The 19428-nt window shown below is 42.0% G+C and overlaps 1 protein-coding gene across 1 annotated transcript; it reads left to right on the top strand.

Moving 5' to 3' along the window:
- Positions 1-1582: 1582 nt before the first annotated feature.
- Positions 1583-19412, top strand: plcd4 (phospholipase C delta 4). Its single transcript, XM_023336766.1, has 16 exons — positions 1583-1715; positions 5819-5870; positions 7322-7480; positions 8169-8397; positions 8534-8663; positions 9029-9260; positions 10418-10619; positions 10746-10890; positions 12712-12864; positions 13841-14002; positions 15214-15364; positions 15473-15589; positions 16407-16585; positions 16677-16809; positions 16873-17022; positions 18048-19412. Exons 2-16 carry the CDS (start codon positions 5852-5854, stop codon positions 18137-18139), a joined length of 2253 nt encoding a protein of 750 aa, XP_023192534.1. The 5' UTR covers positions 1583-1715; positions 5819-5851; the 3' UTR covers positions 18140-19412.
- Positions 19413-19428: the final 16 nt, after the last annotated feature.

Genomic DNA, 19428 nt, shown 5'->3' with positions numbered 1-19428 from the left:
ATTTGCTGAAAAATACATGTTGAAATTTATTTTGTTAAACTGATTTCATGTTGCAAAAAAGAGCTAGGAGCTCCTGAGACAATAAAACAGCATAATGATAAAGAGTTATTCAAAAACATTTTGTCTCTAAAGTCTAAATAAATACTGAAATTGAACAGCATTTCATTCCTTAAGTGCCTGATGTTGCTAATTAGCATCACAGCAAAATTCTCACTAATGGTGCTGCAGTGTTCCAGTTTTTAATCTTTCCGTAAACAGCAAGAAAACTAGACCGCAACATTTATTTCTGTTACTTTTAGTGTTTTTGGTTTATGGAAATTTAATGCAGTGGCTTGAAAGTTCAAAACAAAAATCAGGTAAAATCTAAATGTGTTATCAGATTTATATTTAGTTTTGTCTTACGTTTTGGGGAAGGTAATGAGAGACACGGTGGAAAGTCCAGGTTGTGGTTGGGAAGCTCTGGAGCCTCACCGCCTTAACAGGCTCATTTCCTGCAGCATCAACACATCATGGACTCCATTAACGCCGCAGACCAGGATGGATGGACAGGAAGCATCACGGAGGAAAAACACCTGAGTCGAATCCCGGTGGGAGACGATCCGGCGTTTAAAAGCTGCAGCGGCTCAAATGGAGCAGAGCGATCAGGCCGAGTTTCCATCTGCGATCTGCTGAGGGAGACGGGTTCTTTACCCTGGGCTTCATCAACACGGCTCCACTTTAACACTTCATGAAGACATGAAGGAGAGTCAATTATTACTGTGGTGAAATGTCATTCAGAAAATAATGATATTTTAATGCAACTTTGAATTAAAAATGTCATTATTGGGGTGCTGTGGTGGCGCAGGGGCAAAGCATGACCCACGTTGAGGCCTTAGTCCTTGTAGCGGTGGTCGTAGGTTCGATTCCCGGCCTGGCGACTTTTGCCGCATGTCTTCCCCCTCTCTGATTACCCTGTTTCCTGTCAAACTACTTTCCAATAAAGGCCACTAGAGCCAACAAATCCTTTATAAAAAAAAAGTCATTATTTACAGAATGACAACAACAAAGTGTCACCATTTATTGATGACATCATCTCCTCGGTACAGCAACATATTAAGAACATTACAGATGAGGGGAAAAGCAGATTGTCAGATTTCTCACAAAAGAAAGTCAGAAATTTAGAGACTAATCTCAAATTTTCTAGAAAATCATAAAAAGTAAAAGATTTGTGACTTTTTGAGTTTTTCAAGAAAATTTCTGGTGTGTTGAATGAACCTGTGTGATCTGGAGAAGATGGTTTACTGGGAGGAAAATACAGATTTGCAGCCTGAGATCAGGACTCACTGTTTGGTTTGGTTAGATTTAAATGCAGTTTTATCAGGAAGATCTCTCTCTCTACAATCAGAGGAACTGCTTTAATGGAGCTTATTGTTCTCATGCATGGTTTAATGGCGGCTCAGTTTCCTATAATCAGGAAGCTGAAGTCCTGCAGCGCGGCGCTGATGCGAGAGGAGGGAGTGGCCGGGCAGGAAGGCAGCGGGACGAGGCGGTGCTGGAGGAGGGAGCGCTGCGGAGCCGCTGGGGAATCAGGTTTCTCACATCCAGCAGCAGCAGCATGACTGGAGGAAAGGGAAGGGAGGAGTCAGACTGGGACTCACTTCCCCTCCAGTACTCCCAGTTCTTAAAGCCTCAGACTCTCCTGGAGTCGCTCTGAATCCGAGGAGCACATCCTTCAGGTAAGCATCAGGCTGCCGTTTCCCTGAGTCATTCTGGCCTCTCTGAGCTGCACATGCATGAAAACTTTCTTTCTGCTTCTGCTTCTAATTTACTCTGAAAATCCTGCTGGAGTTTCACATTCCTGTCATAGATGCATTAAGGAAATCCAGGATTACAGCTCCAGCTCTGACTGGGGCTTCAGCATTCCTGAGCTGCATAAACTCCCAGAAAACTTGAGAGCCGTCAGATGCTGCTGGTCCTCATGGCGCCTCCGAGTCACGCGCGTGTGTTTGTGTGTGATCAGTGAACTCCCTCATGAAGTGACTCACTGCCCCCAAAATAAAGCAACGGCAGCAGCTGAAGGTCGGGCTGCTGGGAAGAGCAGAGTGATGCTGCCGCGCTGCAGCAGCGGCCGGGCGCTGATGATACACGCAAACGTGGCGATGCTCTGTGGAAAGTATGCATCACTGTGACCAGCTCCAAACTCAAACAGTTTGCTGAAGGAATCTGGAGCTTACAGACAATGAAAGGAAGAGATAGTTATTACACGGCAACCTGGGAAAGCGTTTGCTTTCCGGGTCGGTTTGTCAGCAGGCAGAATGCAGAGGCCAGGCTGGCGGTTCACCGGGTCGACTGTAACCTGGTCAGAGGGATTAAAGTCTTGATCGTTCTGCAGGTCATCAGTGACCAATGAACAGATTTGATGCAATGATTCCACCAAACGCCTGCTGGCAGCACCAGCGACGTACTGCGCTGATGCTGGGTTCTGCCTCCAGCAGGTTTGCTGCCTCTCAGTGTTTTGCAGATGAGCCTGGAGAGAATAAGATGTTTTTCCTCGTTGACTTTGCTCCCTTGCTTTACCTTCCTCCAACTCTCAGCAGACCGTTATCCAAAACTGGATCCAGTTTGTAGCTGGAACTTTGTCTGCTTACTGTTCCTGTTGTACAGTAAGCAGAGGAAATAGCAAGGAGGAAATGGTGTTTTCAAACTCTTGCTGCTGATAATAGCATCTGATGGCTAACTCTAGATAAACAGCTTTCTTTTAAAAATCACATAGCAAATTTGTTACAAACATTGAAAATGAAGATTGGGTTTTATTACTGAAATGGATCTTGTTTCTCTTAAAGCTGGAAGTAAATTGGTAGCAGCAACTTTCCTGCCACTCCTGGATTATGGAGACGTTTTATATATGAATGCTTTGACCAAAAGCCTTCAAGCATTGAATACTGTGTATCATTGAGCTTTAAGGTTTGTAAACGGTAGCAGACGTCTGAGTTGTATGCAGAAGCTGATTGGCTCCTTTAAGCGAACGGAGAAACAATCACCTGATGATCCTGATCTATAAATCTCTACTCGGCTCGGCTCCAGCATACTTTAGCTCTCTTACATAGATCTGTTATTTCCCATTCTTTACGCTCTAATAACATTTTTCTTTTGCATGTTCCACGTGTTCAAACTGAAAACAAACAGTCGGTGTTTTGGCTCCTATAGCCTGAATCAGCTCCAGTCTGAAGTCAAGATATCAGAACTGATTTCATTGGATTTATTTAGAGTTGTTCTTAAAAACAGGCAACGAGATCCTATTAACCAGTGTCACTGCTTTTAAATTGTTTTCTATTGTCTTACACTTGTGCATATGTATTAATTAGTTTGATTTTGTAACCAGGTTGCTGTATTGCAGACTTTCTGCTCAGGTCCCTCTTGAAAATGAGATCCAGATCTCAACGGGGTTTACCTGGTTAAATAAAGGAAATGAATAAAATAAAAACTCAGCTTCCAGAAACTCTTTGGGCTTTAGGGTTTCTGTGCTTCCACTAGCCCATCATTCAGATCAGGGTCCTGCAGACGATTTGCCTGTCGACTGAACTGCAGTAAATGTGTTTTCTGTCAGGATCTGTGTTTTTATCTGTGTTTATTTTGAGTTTTCTGTGTCCCTGAGTCTCCGTGCTGTCCTGTTCTCCCCTGGATCATTCCCAGGTGTGTCTCGTTTCTGTGATTACCCTCTGTGTATTTAATGCCACCTGTGTGTCTGCGTCCTGGTCGGGTCCTAGTCGTTTGTGCGTGCTGTCTCTGTCTTCATGTCCATTCGTGTAGCTAGTGCTACCTGTGTTGAGCCCTGGTCTCTGCTCTGCAGTGCTGCCTGGTTTTGGACTTTGTGTTGGCTTTTTCGTCATTAAATCATCATTATTCATCTAACCTGGTTCCATCGCGTCTGCCTCACCACTCATCCACACTGCACCGCATGACATTTTCAGCCTGAGAAACCAGGAAATCTTAAGTTTCCTCCATTCCGTGACAATCAGTGGCCTTGATTGAAACAGCAGCAGTGGAGTTCACCAGAACCTCCTTTGGATCACTGGAGTCCATCTTTTCATCAACAGGATTTTCTGGCCAGAATTCCTCAGACTTCCAAAGAAAACTTACAATCCAGCTGCGGTTTGAAGGAAAGCTGGTCACTTTCATTCCCCTCAGTGCAGAATCAGCCGGGTTGCTGTTGGAACCAACATGCCTCCACTGGAAGGGCTTGAAATCTCTCTAATGGTGCAGATCCGATTTGCCACAAACGTATGGAAACGTTTATCCTGATAGTTGATTCAGAACTGATGAACTGTCTGTCCGACTCATCCAGCTGCAGCTCTGCGTTTAGCATGGTGACCGCCCTGGCAGCCCAGGCTGCAGCTGGACGTTCCAGTCATCGGATCGTCGCAGCTTGTAAAGGCGTGACTGCGGCCAGGAAGAAAGCAAAGTGAATACGATCTCTGTTGTCTTTCAGCCAGATGCATGTTGCAGTACATAACAGCTTGTACTTTTATATCACCAAAAGTATATAAATGGCTTTAATCCAACTATCTTCATCTTTACTGTTTTGATTTAACCCACCTTTTCACATTTTCAATAAATTCATCAGTGAACATTATTTTTGCTTTAAACCATGTTTTATGTTTTTCTTTTTCCTCGACTTGCAATAAATCCATTCAGGGATCAAGCATGCGTCTTATTTTAATGAGACTGTTGTACTTCTGAAACCAAACCATTTTGGATTAAACCTCGGATCCTTTTCTTTAAACAGCTTCATTTAGTCTTTCTACCACTTTATTGACGCTGTAGAGGCCAACCCAAAGCCTTAACCCAAAGCTTTAACCCAAAGCTTTAACCCAAAGCCTTAACCCAAAGCCTTAACCCAAAGCTTTAACCCAAAGCCTTAACCCAAAGCTTTAACCCAAAGCTTTAACCCAAAGCTTTAACCCAAAGCAAAGACACATCTGGAGAAACACTAGCAGCAGCTACAGTGAAGCACGGTGGTGGCAGTGTGGTGATCTGGGACCTGGACGTCTCTGTAACTGTTGGAGCCATAATTACAACTGAAGGAGAGGATTTGACCAGCATTTTATCTCTGAAGGATTTGGAGTGTCCCAGTCAAAGTTTGGCCTTAAACCAGGCAGTTTACGCTGGGAAAACCGAACTTAAGCAATTCTGCCCAGCAGAGTGGGTCAGACATCTTCTGCAGTGACAGAAAACACTCACTGCCAGTTTTCAGCAAGTTTTCAAGTGAAGGTTGAGGTACTGGTTCCTACTGGATCAGGTTTGGTGGCTTTATTTTCTCTTAAGAAATTAAATCATTGAACAAAAAGGATTTAATTTATTTGATTAGAGAAAAAACTATAACAGAAGACTTTTTCCTTTTCAATCAAAACGTCTGGATTTGTTTAGAGAGAAAACTGCAATACAGGCAATAAATCAGAGGGAAGTCGTTCCGGTGCGGTCCGGTCCGGTCCGGTCCGGGTCGGTTCTGATTCCTCCTCGTCAGCACTGAGCTGCTCTCTGCTTCCAGATAAGCAAAGATTCAGAAAGTCTCCCATGCTGTTAAATGCCGTTTGTCCAGCGAACAAAGAGGAGCTGCTGCTTTCTTCACGCCGTGCTGGGAACGATGGTTTATTTCAACCAACAGACCAGTTCAGAAATGGCACCAGCCTGGTGGACAAACACAAATCTGAGCTGAGCTGTGAGGTCCAGAGAAAATCCTAAGAAAGTTTGAAAACCCTTCAGACAATCTGACTGAATGTGATTCTTTTTAGTTTGGATTTTCAGACCAGAGAAATTCACCAACATGTTTCTTTTACAGGAAAATATTCCCACTCATGTTCCAGAGATAAAGATGGAGCCTGAAGGTTCATGTGAGTATTTTACCTCCTCAAACTGAAGACTTTCAGTTTAATGAACACCGAGTCAAAATCATGAACTTTGACCTAATGGTTGTCATAACAACCAGAACCTCAGTAAATACAGTGAACCGTCGCTACATCGCGGTTCACCTGTCACGTCTCGCTGCTTCACGGATTTGCACCTGCATTGTGTTCTGCATTCTGATTGGCTAAACAGTCTCTCCGCTTCTTCTCTACCTGTGTGTCAACAACGTTGTGGTTTAATATGTACACGTATGTAAAACAGCTTTCCAGATTTAACATTATCGATGGTGGCATGTCGGTTTATAAGAATCTTTTTGCCCAGAAGAACAAAGAGCGACAACAACAACCGATAACTATGTTCTTCTGTCGATAAAACCCACCTGCACCGCGGGCTTTAGAAGAAAAACCGCTACAGAGCGGAGTCAGGATGCAGCGGCTCAGTCAGAAGAGCAGTGAAATACATGATAGTCACTATTTGTCCTACTGTACTTTGTTTTGTTTTTCATAATCATTTTTTATTTTCTCCCGTTCTAATCCAATGACTCGGGTCGCGGTGGGGCGGCGCTGATCTCCGCAATTTGAAGCGTTCAGTTCATATTGATGAATAAAATTATTATTTTACAGTACAGTAGTTATTTGTAAAAACAAAACGTTTATACAGTACTTTTATTTGTTAAACAAATGTTTGGGCCTGTAAAAAGGTTTTGTTCTTTGGTTTCAATGTATTATGGAGTATTTTATTGTATAATAATTGTAAAAACAATAAAGGTTCCTACTTCGCGGATTTCACCTGCGGGTTCTTTTCAGAATGTAACACCGCGAAAAATGAGGGTTCACTGCATCAGGTTTTTACTCATCAGCATCCTGTTTATGTCATCAAAACAAGAAAATCCCTTGGAAATATATTGGTTAAAGGTTAAATTGTGGGTTCAAGTTTGTATTAGAATTTGACATTTCCAATTTTGGAGTGAAAAAATTAATAAAAATGTTTCTAAAAGCAGAAACATTTAAACTTTTATAAAATGTTCTTGCTTTGCATCTTATCAAAGCACGAACACAGCAGCTCTGATAAAAATAAAATCTGTTTGTTCTGATACCTTTTATCTCGTTTCACCTTTCAGATAGAGGAGAGAAAACCTTCAGTGGTTTAAAGCACAAAACACAGAGAAACGTTAGCATAGCAAACGGTGTTAGCTTGTTTGCTAACAATTAGCTATAGCACGATTATTGTGGGTTGGATCCAACTCTGATCAAAGTTGGGACTTCAGAGAGCGACAGTCACCTCCAGCGCTTCTTCCTGGTTCCAGTTCATACTGGGAGTTCTCAAAATGTTGCTAACTGGTTCTATCTTTTGAGAAGTTCCTGATGAAGTGTTCCCACCACTATTGAAATCGATGGTTTGTAGTTTTGGTCCTGACTATGTCAATAATTCCCCTCAGACGTCCAGGACGACCCGCATGTCAGGCTGATGATGGCGGGTTCGACCCTGAGGAAGGTCAAGTCCCGCTCCTGGAAGAAGCAGCGTCATTTCCGCCTCCTGGAGGACGGCCTGACGATCTGGTACAAATCCAGATGGGCGGGGAAGGGCCACTCCACCTGTGAGTGCAGAAACACCGTCAGATCACATATGATCCGTCAGGAGGGAGAGGAAAACTCACATTATAGCCTTTGGCAGCATTTCTAACTAACTGGCGCCTGAAGGGAATGTAGCAACAAAAAGAAAATGTCCAACAGAACCAGGCCAGACGCTTAATGCAAGTAATGCATGAAGCTCCTTTGGTAATAAAAATTAATGTGATCCTGGAACTCTGAATACTTTCATCCTCATAAACATTGTCTTGATCTTGTTTCTCCTTTTTTGACATTTTTCAAAATGGCCACCAAGATGCGACATAAAGTTATGAAAATGGGTAACATTTTATGGCAATAATTGGTTCAAAAGGCTCAAAAACGGCGGCCATCTTGGAAAATGGTCATTATCCTGACTATTGGGAAATCTGAAAAACATACAACCTGAGGGGTTAGCATGCTAATCCTTATGCTTACCCACACTTGGAAGGTTTTTACAGGCGCAAGCTGCACCAGAAGAAATGACAGTTTAGCTGAGATATGTGCACCGCTTTTTAAAAACAATGGAGGTAAACTGGTTGTAGATCAGCGACTGGGAATCAGACAGTTTGATGCAGCAGAAGTAAAGGCGGTTGCCATTCAGACGAAGCTGTGTTGTGCAGAGGTGAAGGACCAGAGGTAGCCTGGGCTAGCTAACGGTGCTAACGACTGTCTCAGTCTCAGTGATGGACGTGGAGGTGGTGCGTGAGGGCCATCAGTCTGAGGTCATGCTGAGCATCGCCGAGGAGTTTCCTGCTGAGCTCTGCTTCACCCTGGTGTTTCACGGTCGCCAAGGAAACCTGGACCTGGTGGCCGACTCCCCAGAGGAGGCCCAGGCCTGGATCCAGGGGGTCCGGAAGCTGATCCACAAAGCCCAGACCATGGATGAGCAGGAGAGGCAGGACCAGTATCCCGCATCTGCCTTAACTCCCTCCAGCAGCTTCCCTTTCACTGTCTCCAAACCTCTGAGTAAAAAATACCAAATTAAAGTTTAAATATGAGAGTTGATTCTATGACTTGAGGTTTTCCTCAGCGTTTCTCAGATGGGTGCGAGACTGGTTCCAGAAAGCCGATAAGAACAAAGACGGGAAGATGAACTTCAAAGAAGTGAAGAAGCTGCTGAAGATGATGAACGTGGAGATGAACGAAGACAACGCTCTGCATCTGTTTACGGTACGGATCTGACCTGATCGCAGCAGAAACTGGAGACTATCAGCCAATAATGACTTTGTTTTAAGACCTGGGCTGATTAACTAACTGATTGCAGGTGTGAGGAGCGAGAGATGAGGGAGATGAATCTAACAGTAAAACAAACTAAACATAGGAAACATAATTAAACTAGAGAAAGAAAAACTAGACACAAGAAATAAGATAGATTCATTAAGAAAGAACTGAACTGCAGAAAACCAGGAACAAGACTGATCTAACCTAGAAACTATCACCGAATAATTATGAGACTCCAAAACAACCCAAGATCCCAACAGACGTTTTCTGTTGTTGTAAAGATATTTTCTAAAAACCAGTTCCTTTGTTTCCAGATGGCCGACAAGTGTGAAAGCGGCTCCCTGGAAATCGAGCAGTTTGTCCACTTCTACCAGATGCTGACCCAGAGAGACGAGGTGTGGAAGGTTTTCCAGGACTACTCTGGAGACGGAGAGCGGCTGACGCTGGAGGAGCTGGAGACCTTCCTGAGGCTGGAGCAGGGCGAAGGGGACCAGAGCTCCCAGCATGCCCAGCAGCTGATCCAGCGCTACGAACCCTCTGAGACGGGTAGCTGGATGCATGAGAATCCCCCGTTCAGATCAGGAGTTATTCACACATTCACAGGATCGTGTTCAGGGTTGTTTTACCAGTAAGACGACTATTTATAGAGCAGAAAAGGTTTCGTTGGACGTAACTCCATGCAGTGTCTCTACTGGTTTCACCAACTCAAATTTAAGACTTTTAAAGACCATTATGAATTAAATTTAAGACCTATATCACAACAGATTTGTACAATTAAAATTGCAGCCAAACTTTTTATGCAAAATGCACGTCGAGTTACGTCGTCCAGCCAACTGGAAATAAACTTATACTTAATCCTAACTACTAGGTAGCAAGAGCAAATTAGCAGCTAGCTTTAGCCTCGACTGCTTCAAGTCTCTGACTGCAATGAAGATGTCGAACTTTGCCTGACAGAAAAGTCCAGCAAAAAAACATGAACTACATAGATTATAAGAGATTAAATAATTATGCGTGGTGGGCAACATGGATTTAAAATTTTATTACAATATTTTGTGGTTCTATTGTGATAATAAAAGTGGCAATAAGAATTATTTAATACTTATTTTTTAGGCGACTGTGACTGCATGGCAGAGCAATCACAGACCCACAAACACAAATAATGTCCTGGGAAAACATTCCTATGTGTAAAACATTTATAGGACACCAGTCACACAAAACACTGTGATTTATTTCACTAAAATAAATCTGTGAATAAAATGCACATTAAATGTACATTTAATCACGTTTTCACCTCTACTGAACAAATATTGGAGAAAAATAGTAAATACATCCATGTCAACAATACAGACAACTTCAGGGTTTATTACAATATTTTGGAATTTATTGTGACAATAATAATAAAAATATTATTATGACAAGAAATGTATCATGATTAATGATAAGCAACATGATAAATCCTCGCCCTTATTCCTGCCACCACAAAATTTAAGACTTGTGATTCATGTATTTAAGGCCAATGTAAGAAATAATAAGGCCTTTATTTTAAATACATGAATTTAAGACTTTTTAAAGATGTACAGGAAAATAGAAACAATCATAAATTATTCTTATTTTCTAAATATGACGGGTTAGAGATTTAAACGTCGTCACTGAGCAGCAGAGTAAAAACCTGTGATGTGTTTCGTGTCTCTGCCTCCGTCCAGCCGTGAAGGAAAGCTCCATGTCGCTGGAGGGTTTCCAGATGTACCTGTGTTCCCAGGAGGGCTCCGTATTCAACCCGGCGCTCCTGGAGCTTCAGCAGGACATGAACCAGCCGCTCAGCCACTACTTCATCTCCTCCTCACACAACACCTACCTGCTGGAGGACCAGCTGAGAGGCCAGAGCAGCCTGGAGGCATACATCCAGTGAGCACTGCACCAACTGCACCAAAACCACGTTTTCATGCTAAAAAGGCAGAAAGGAAAATGTCTGACTGTCTTTATGACTCTTGAGTCAACCTTGAGTTGGTAATAATGTGTCTCTGACTGCAGGGCGCTGAAGAGAGGCTGCCGCTGTGTGGAGGTGGACTGCTGGGACGGCAGCGACGGGGAACCCGTTGTCTACCACGGCCACACGCTAACATCAAAAATCCTCTTCAGAGACATTATCTCAACTCTCAAAGAGTACGCCTTCAAGGTGAGCACCAAACTTTGAGTTTTTCCAGCTGCTGTGGTTCTTTTCCTCTCTGCTCTGAGTCAAACCAACCTGTTCCCCTCCTGGCCTGTGGGGGCGCTGCACCAAGAATCACTGAAGGAAACGACACAGAAACCTCTGAAGACACTGAGAGCAACTTCCTTCTTCACCAGGTGGAAACACAAATGAAGTAGCGCCAGATTTGAACTCTTTAGTCTTTGGCTAAAGACCACAGTCATTTCTCCCATGAGTTCTCCTGCTAGCGCTAAGCTAGCACATTTGTTTTGGTTGTATTTACCCAGAATGCCCTGCGCTGTAGTCCGCTTCCTGATTTTGGAGCAGTCTGCACTCCACTTGGCGTTCACAATGCATTCGAACTGAACCAGAGTTCACTTCAACTGAACCCAGACGGAGGTTTGGAGGACCGGAGTTTCTGGACAAACGGACTGGAGTTGGATTAAAGCGGACTGAACAGGGAATGCACCCTTAGATTTATGATGGTTTTTACAATTATTTAACATAGTTTTTATATTTTAAACTTTATCAATCAATCAAGGTTATTTGTATAACACATTTCAGCAACAATGCCATTCAAAATGCTTCACATCATAAAAATACAAAGTCATAGAAATGCAGTCAACACCTGAGCGTTTTGCCAAGTCCCATCATCATAACGTTTACTGCACATCAGTCACTTCAGCTGAACCTGCTGGGACTGGTCCTGAAACTCAGGAAGCGTCACCATGGGAACCGTTCTCCTGACGATGTGCCTATTTGTTGTCACGGGAAATGCCACTAATGAATTTGCAATAACCTCTAATATATTTGAGTGGCTGCAGAAGAGCCTTGACATAATTATCTTATAATGAACCCAAGTGAAAACAACTCAATCCGTCCTCAGAGGAGGCAGCGCGGTGAGAAGAGCTGAATGTTTTCATCACCGCAGGCAAAGCAGAGGCGTTTAACTGAGCTGAAATTGACCAAAAACAACAAGAACTGGTGTTAAAGCAACATCAATCTGGGAGGCAGATATGAGAATAAAGGTACAAGTTTATTAAAACAATTGCAATTGGAGAACGGTCATTTAACACACAGTGGTCATCAACACACATGAGTGTCAAAGGAGTCTCTCTGAGTCCGTCGCTTCAGGAGCCTCCTCTTATACAGACTCAAACACGTAGCCAGTGGAGAGATCATTAACCACACAAAGAAAGAAAAAAACAATAAAACAAGAAGTACAGACAGTTTCTTGACAAACAGGTCATCGTTGGAAACATCTGCAGTCTCGAAGCTTTGACACCTTAACCACAAACGGCTCTGCATATGACACTTTTATTGACCTTTTGTTGTACGTTTTTTACTGCAGAATCAACAAGTCTATTCTTAGACAGTTAAGTGGGAAAAAAACTATCTATTGTCCTTTTGTTCAACTCACAAGTCTTGCACTGGTGCAGCTCAGGGGCCCCAATTAACGGTCGGCCTTTGAGTGAGCTCAGTTGTGGTCAGGAAGTTCCCTGTTAAAACAAATCTCCGGAAAGCAGACAACTTATCACCCTTCAACTGCAACAGGTGTCAGAAACTGTGACCTTTAACACATTTAAACATACAATAAAATGAATGAGGAATAAAATGAGTAATAAGATGAGTAAAGCAATCAATAGTAAGGTAATCAATAAACTCAAATAATAAAACTAATCAATAAGAGTAAATAATAAAAGTAATTGATAATAAAAAGTATTCAAAACCTTTATGAAATAATAGTCATTAATAATTTACTTCAACACTGGTTACAATATTTGTGCTTAACGAGTTTTTCCCCTTCAGGTATCGGACTTCCCCGTCATCGTGTCCCTGGAGAATCACTGCGGCGTGGAGCAGCAGACCGTCATGGCAACACACCTTCGCCAAATTTTGGGCGAGATGCTGCTGACGGCCCCGCTGGACGGACAGATCCCCCACATGCTTCCCTCGCCTCAGGTCACAGGTTTCACTTTAAAGTTATTATGCTGTATAAACCCACGATGTTTAACTGTTTTGTTCAGAGTTTGTTCTTTCAACACTTGAATGATTAAAGATCTCAGACTTGAAAGGTTTCTGTAGGTTGTCCAGCGGTGCAGGGTTTTGAAAAAGTTTCTGTCTAAGGAAAACCAGCGGAGCATCAAGTCACTGACCTGCAGAACCAGAACCAGAAAACTGCAAAACAGCTGAAACACTGATCACTTTGGGACAAACGCCCATTTACATTTACAAGCGCCTGGTGCTGACCTCATTCAGAGACGGTTCTGTTCAGACGGATCGATATTCCGGGTCTTTGTTGGAAGAAATGGAGCAAATAGAAGCTGAGGTCAGCAGCCAGACTGAGACGATGCATCGCAGTTTAACCTGCAAGTTCAAGTTTCCCATTTAAGCAGCTGAAAGTGCTTCAAATATAAAAACACCAAACAGTCACCAACTGTGAATATTGATGAATGTTTCATGTAAAGTGAAGAAGGCTGATTTGTGACTGTGTTCATGTGGCTCCAGGATCGTTTAGTTCAGATGGGACTAGAGTTTCTGGAGTCGGCTTCTGGTCACTGTTTGCTTCTTATCTAGTTTTTTTCCAGACTCTTCAGGTATTTATCGTCATTCTGTCAATAAAAAAAGTTTTTTCCAGACGTTGACCTGAACAATAAACCCTTTAGATCCAAAAATCTCGTTTTAAAAATTAATCAGCCTCCCTGTTGTTCTCCATTTAGCACTAATACTAAAAGCAGTAGTAACTCTAACTTATGAACTCCTCTCCATTAGAGCACTCACAGCAATCAATGCTAAATGAAGTAATGGTGAGGAACGCCGTGAGAGGCTCCACTGAGGGTTTAGTCGATGCTTTGCTTCCTTCAGTTAGGAGACAATGCAGGGAAATAAAATCTGGTTCCTGCAGAGACAAACTTATTTTTGTGATTCTTCACTACAGGAGCTGAGAGGAAAGATTTTGCTGAAAGCCAAGAAAATTGGCGGGTTGGAAACTCACCTGGACGAAACGTTGACTGATGAAGTCAGCGACGAAGACGAGACGGCGAACGGTGACGCAGAGAGTCCGAGCGCAGAGGATCCACCGGCGGAAACGACAAACAAAGTGGGTCAGACGCATCGAACGCAAAAGTCAAGATAAAGATGATTTACTGTAGAGTTAGTTTCTAATCTTATTGGTTCTCTGAAGTTCAGTCAGAAAGTCATCAAGTATCCATAATTAAAATATTTCTCCTGGTTTTCTGAACCAAAACAGATTCTGGTTCCAACGGATGAAGTGCAGCGTTATGAACGCAAAAATAAAAATCTCAATATTTTCCACCTGAAGCTGTAAATTTGTTAGTGAGGACAGATCTGGCTCCCCCGGTGGTGGCTGAAAGACCAGCATGTCCACAGATGTATATGTTAAATTAAGGCCTTAAAATGTCTTAAATTCATAAAAAAAAATGTACGTTTGCCTTAAATACGTAAATCACAGCAGGACTATTTAGTTATTTATATTATATGTTTTCTGTCTTGCAGAAGGTTGAGTTGTATACAGACATCTTCACTTCGTTCTGTGACTTGAGGCGGTTGCAGCTATCGCTAACTAGCTGCTAATATACACCTGTTAGCTAGCTGGCTAGCTGTTTTGAATCTGTTATGGGTTAAGTCCAAATTTATCTCTGTTTGCTGGATGATGTTTGTCTTCAACATTGGCTAACGTAATAAAACTTAAGTTAGTTAATAAAACTTAATAATTAAATTTAAGTTGGTGAACCCTGAAGATGCAGCAATCTACGGGCTGGTTGACTTCAACCCTCCTTCTCCACATTGTTCCTTCATAAAAGCTCATGGAAACGGCTAAATGGCAAATTAATTATGAGACTACTGTTACCTAAGTTGTTTTTTGTTTCTAATTTTTGTAGATTGTTTTCCTCCAGAAATCTGAATAAAAGTGTGACCCAAAGATTGATTTAAAAAGTACAGCTGGAGCTAAATCCTAACTCGCTCTGATTTAAACTGCTGAAGCACAGATGAAGGAAAACAGTCGTTTTGTGTCTCTGAGGCGAAGGCTGCTTGAGGTTTAGACATGATTTGTTGTCTGTTTGCTCTGACAGGATGTTGATGATGAGTCAACAGTCCCAGTGTTCATATTTATCCACATTTATTAAAACTGTTTAGCAAACCAGCGAAATCTGACTTTCCTATCATTTACCAAGCCACTGCTGGTCTAACCGGATGTTTCTGTAACCCTGAAGAATCAGGCGTTCAAGCAGAAAATGCAACCATGAATCCAGTAGTTTGTTTTTTAAATATTTGATGTGTGTTTTGCAGAAGTCCAAACTGTCCAGGGAGCTGTCAGACCTGGTGGTCTACTGCAAGAGCGTCCACTTTCACGGCTTTGAGCACGCTCGCTCTCAGGCTAAGTGCTATGAGATGTCGTCCTTCTCTGAATCCAAAGCAAAGAAACTCGCTAAGGACGCAGGTAAAAAGGATTTATTGTGGAAGTTATGACTTTTTAGACAGAACGTAGCGCAGTCTGTGCAGGAGCTCAGTGTTCAGGCTACAGGAGCTGCTGTGTGTTCCTCTGTAGGGTCAGAGTTCGTTCGGTGCAACGCTCGGCAGCTGTGCAGGACTTACCCCAGCGGCCTGAGGACCGACTCGTCCAACTACAACCCTCAGGACATGTGGAACGTGGGCTGCCAGATCGGTATGAGAAACACCGCCGCCTGCTGATGTCAGATAAATACTGAACATTTCCTGTGTAATTTACATGAACATGACTTTGACTTTCAGCTGAAGGTTTGCATAATGCATCATTTAAATGTGCGTAAAGATTTTAAAAGCTAATCTTTGTTTGTGTGCCGTTTGAGAATCAGATTCACAAACTGTTTTGCACAGATTTCATCCTTCTGAGCTCTGCACAGATCGGCCATTTCTAACGCTGCAGTCCAAAACTCACAGCAAGAGTTTTGTTAATTCAGCATAATTAGCAAGTTAGCCGAGCAGCTAAATATTTAATTGGATAAATAAATATTTCGCATGCTAACTAAACATTAAGTTTACAAACTAAATATTTAGTTAGCAAGTTAAATATTTAACTTCTAAATAAATATTTAACTTACTAACTAAATAATTAATTAGGAAGTTTAATTTGTTGCTGCTAACAAGCTGAATATTTTGCTTCACACTAAATATTTAGTGAGCTAAATATTTATCTCTGTTTAATGTTTATCTAAATGTGACATTTATAAATGAATGAATTTATCTAAAAATGAACCACATTGTAGAAAGAATAATCCAAATTATTGCTGTTGATTTTTGACTTGCAGCTTTACAAACAGAACTGCTTAACAAACGATTGGTTCAGGATGTAAAACGTTGAAATGTTCAAAGAAAGTCAGACAGGGATAAAGCGGCGAGTGTTTATTGAGGAGATGGATCAAAATCATCTCGTCTCTTTCTGATTCATTTTTATGTCTGGAAAAATGAAAGTTAATGAATTTATTTTCCTCTCTGTCTCAAAGTGGCTCTGAACTTCCAGACGGCCGGCCTGGAAATGGACCTGAACGACGGACGCTTCAGGCAGAACGGTTGCTGCGGTTACGTCCTCAAGCCCGACTTCATGAGAGACGCCGACAGCAGCTTCAGCCCGGACCGACCCGAGGACCGGCCGGGCTACAAGCCGGCCCGCCTGTCCATCCAGGTCCAGCTGCCCTCCAGAGCGGGTCAGAGGGTGTTTGGTGGGGTCAGGTGAGTCTCCAGGTGAATGTGTGTGTGTGTGTGTGTCGCGGCAGGTGATCAGCGCGCAGCAGCTGCCCAAGGTCAACCAGAAGGAGGGATCCATCGTGGACCCGCTGGTCAGAGTGGAGATCTACGGCGTCCCTCAGGACCAAACCAAGGAGGAGACCGGCCACATCAACAACAACGGTACAAAACTGCAAAGCGGCGGGGTGTTCACCTGGCTGCTGACCTCTGACCTCTGACCTCCAGGGTTCAACCCCGTCTGGAACGAGACTCTGAACTTCATCGTCCACTCGCCTGAGCTGGCGCTGGTCCGCTTCGTGGTGGAGGACCACGACAAAACGTCCAGGAACGACTTCATCGGACAGTTCACGCTTCCCTTCACCTGCATCCAGCCAGGTGAGGCTACGGCAAGCCGATATCACATAAAATCAGTTTCATCTGGAACGTCGTTAGAGACGTTTTGACCAGACACATCCATAATTTACGCGCCATACAAAGAAAAAGTAAAATAAAATTACAAGAATAAACCTGTAAAGTCATAATATTAACAGAATAAAGTTATATTATGACATTATTCTCCTAATATTTCAACTTTATTCTCATAATTTTACAATTATTTTTTCTAAGTGTTGCCCTAATAATATGTTGTAACAGTTTGAACATCCTGCATAATAACTTAATATATCTGCATTCACATTCTGACTAAGAGGAAGAAGTCAAAATAAATGTAATCTCTCCTCATCTGAAGAGTCGACATCTGTAATTACAGTTCAATGTATCTCAAATGTAACTATAATTTGTCAAAATTTCATGTTTATGTATCTGAATGAAGAGCCTTTGTGTAAACTGGAGGTGCTGCCACTAAGCTGTCCAAATAGATGCCTGTAGACTTTTGGATTTTCTGCACAAAATAGTCAGATGATGCCACAATAGAGAAAGAAACCAGCTTTATGGGACATAAAGAGAATGCAAATGCAGAAATATGATAATAATTTCCCCTTTTATTCTCTTCCAAAACTTAAACAATTCACTTAAAACGGCTTTGAGGAGCTGCTGAAAATTAAGCTTTTCAAAATGTATTTTTTCTCCCCTTTTTTAAATTTTAATATCAAAATGCTACATAAATCTGGGATGTTTTGATAAACAGAATACTTATTAAAAAATATCAACGATGTCATTCGGACTTTCCGATATCTGGAGTGTGATTACACATACTCAGATGAAACCGATTTTATGTCAAAACTGTTTGCCGTAAATTTTGCAGCGTCATTATTTGCTTTCAAGATATCTGCAATTTAATTTAACTTTACTTGGCATCATTAATAACAGTCGGAATGTGATTTCAGATATCTGGAATGTAAATGTGTTGGAGCTGATTTTATGTTAAACCGGCCTGCCATACATTCATTTTGTCCATCCAGGCTACCGTCACATCCACCTGCTGTCTAAAGACGGGACGGCCATCCCTCCGTCCTCCGTCTTCGTTAACGTCAGCGTCTCAGAGCTCACATGAAGGTCACGGCGCCTCTGACCTCACAGCTTCACTCCACTGTTCATGTTTTAGTGTTTTAGTTGCTTCTAAACTCATAGAAAACTTTCGAATGTTTACTGATTCCAGGAACGTCGTTTTACATTTTTATCTGGACTCTAAAGAATCACCTGCTGGCCAAAATGAGATGAAGGAAAACTCCAGTGTTACTTATTATTTAAGAACAAACAGGAAAAGTGATGAGACTGAATCATTCCAGTCAGACTGAAGCTTAAATTTAGACTTTGACTAGGACATTGCAGCACTTTGGTCCTCATCTTTTTCTGCCATTTCATTGTAGATTGCTGAGGTGTAAAATGAACAACGAAGGACTCAACGTCTGCATTTTATTCTTTTTCTCTGAGAATATTTTGAAGCTTAAAGATCCACAGATTTTATTGTTTATTTCACATGTAAAAACCACAGGACAGATACTGTTTTTATCAATTTAAATGAAATATTGTTACAGGAACATTGCCATGTTGTTAACACTGCAATGCATGCTGGGTAGATTACGTATGCTAAGTGCTACAGCGCTAGCTCCGTCCAGCCAGAAAAGTTTTTTTTGTGACTTTAGTGACATTAAACTCTTTGAATTTGAACCTGAGCGCATTGAAATGTAAAGGGAATGAAGATGAGGAGGACCAAGCGGAGGAAGAGCAGAAAGTCGTCTGAAAAAACTGGAGTTTGTGCTGCTGCTGCTAGGAATGCTAACCAAGAAGGAGAGCGTTAGCTGCTGAGGTTCCTGGCTCAATCTGTTTACGGTTAGCATCAGGATCAAAACATTTTCTCAAGAATGATTTTTACAAAGTTTAACCATCCACTCATATTTCAATTTGTTTTGATTTAGAATTAGCATCTGCTAATGTTTTTAGCTCTTGCTAATGGTGTTAGCTCTAGCTAAAGTAATAAACAGTAGGTCACAAGCCATCTGGTGTTTAGTAGCAGTTTGTCTCAGTTTCGACGTTTCTGTGTTTTGACTATAAACTTTGCGTCACCGGCCCAGCATGCATTGCAGGTGGTAACAAAGATGTTCAATATTTTAATTCTGAGTTTTTATTCATCACAGTTTGTAGGTCAGTAGGAAAATGACTGTATATTCAGTGGTAGATGTCTGAACATGAAGGATTTCTGCATGTTAAACCTGCCTGAACTAACAGCAACATAACTGGACGACTGTTGGAAACAAACGTCCAAACTGCCAGATATCAGTATTATACATATAAAAACAGACCTTATTAAAAACAGTGTGAACTGATGATGTTCTACCTTAT

The sequence above is a fragment of the Xiphophorus maculatus genome, chromosome 7 (genome assembly GCF_002775205.1).
Source record: "Xiphophorus maculatus strain JP 163 A chromosome 7, X_maculatus-5.0-male, whole genome shotgun sequence".
NCBI lineage: Eukaryota > Metazoa > Chordata > Actinopteri > Cyprinodontiformes > Poeciliidae > Xiphophorus > Xiphophorus maculatus.
This window is presented reverse-complemented; position numbering and strand designations above follow the sequence as displayed.

What these genes read in the sequence shown, in the direction of transcription:
- plcd4 (XM_023336766.1), top strand. An exon ending in TCAAAGAGTACGCCTTCAAG is followed by an intron (nt 10,891 to 12,711) that starts GTGAGCACCAAA and finishes TTTCCCCTTCAG; the next exon opens with GTATCGGACTTCCCCGTCAT. An exon ending in GAACGTGGGCTGCCAGATCG is followed by an intron (nt 15,590 to 16,406) that starts GTATGAGAAACA and finishes TCTGTCTCAAAG; the next exon opens with TGGCTCTGAACTTCCAGACG.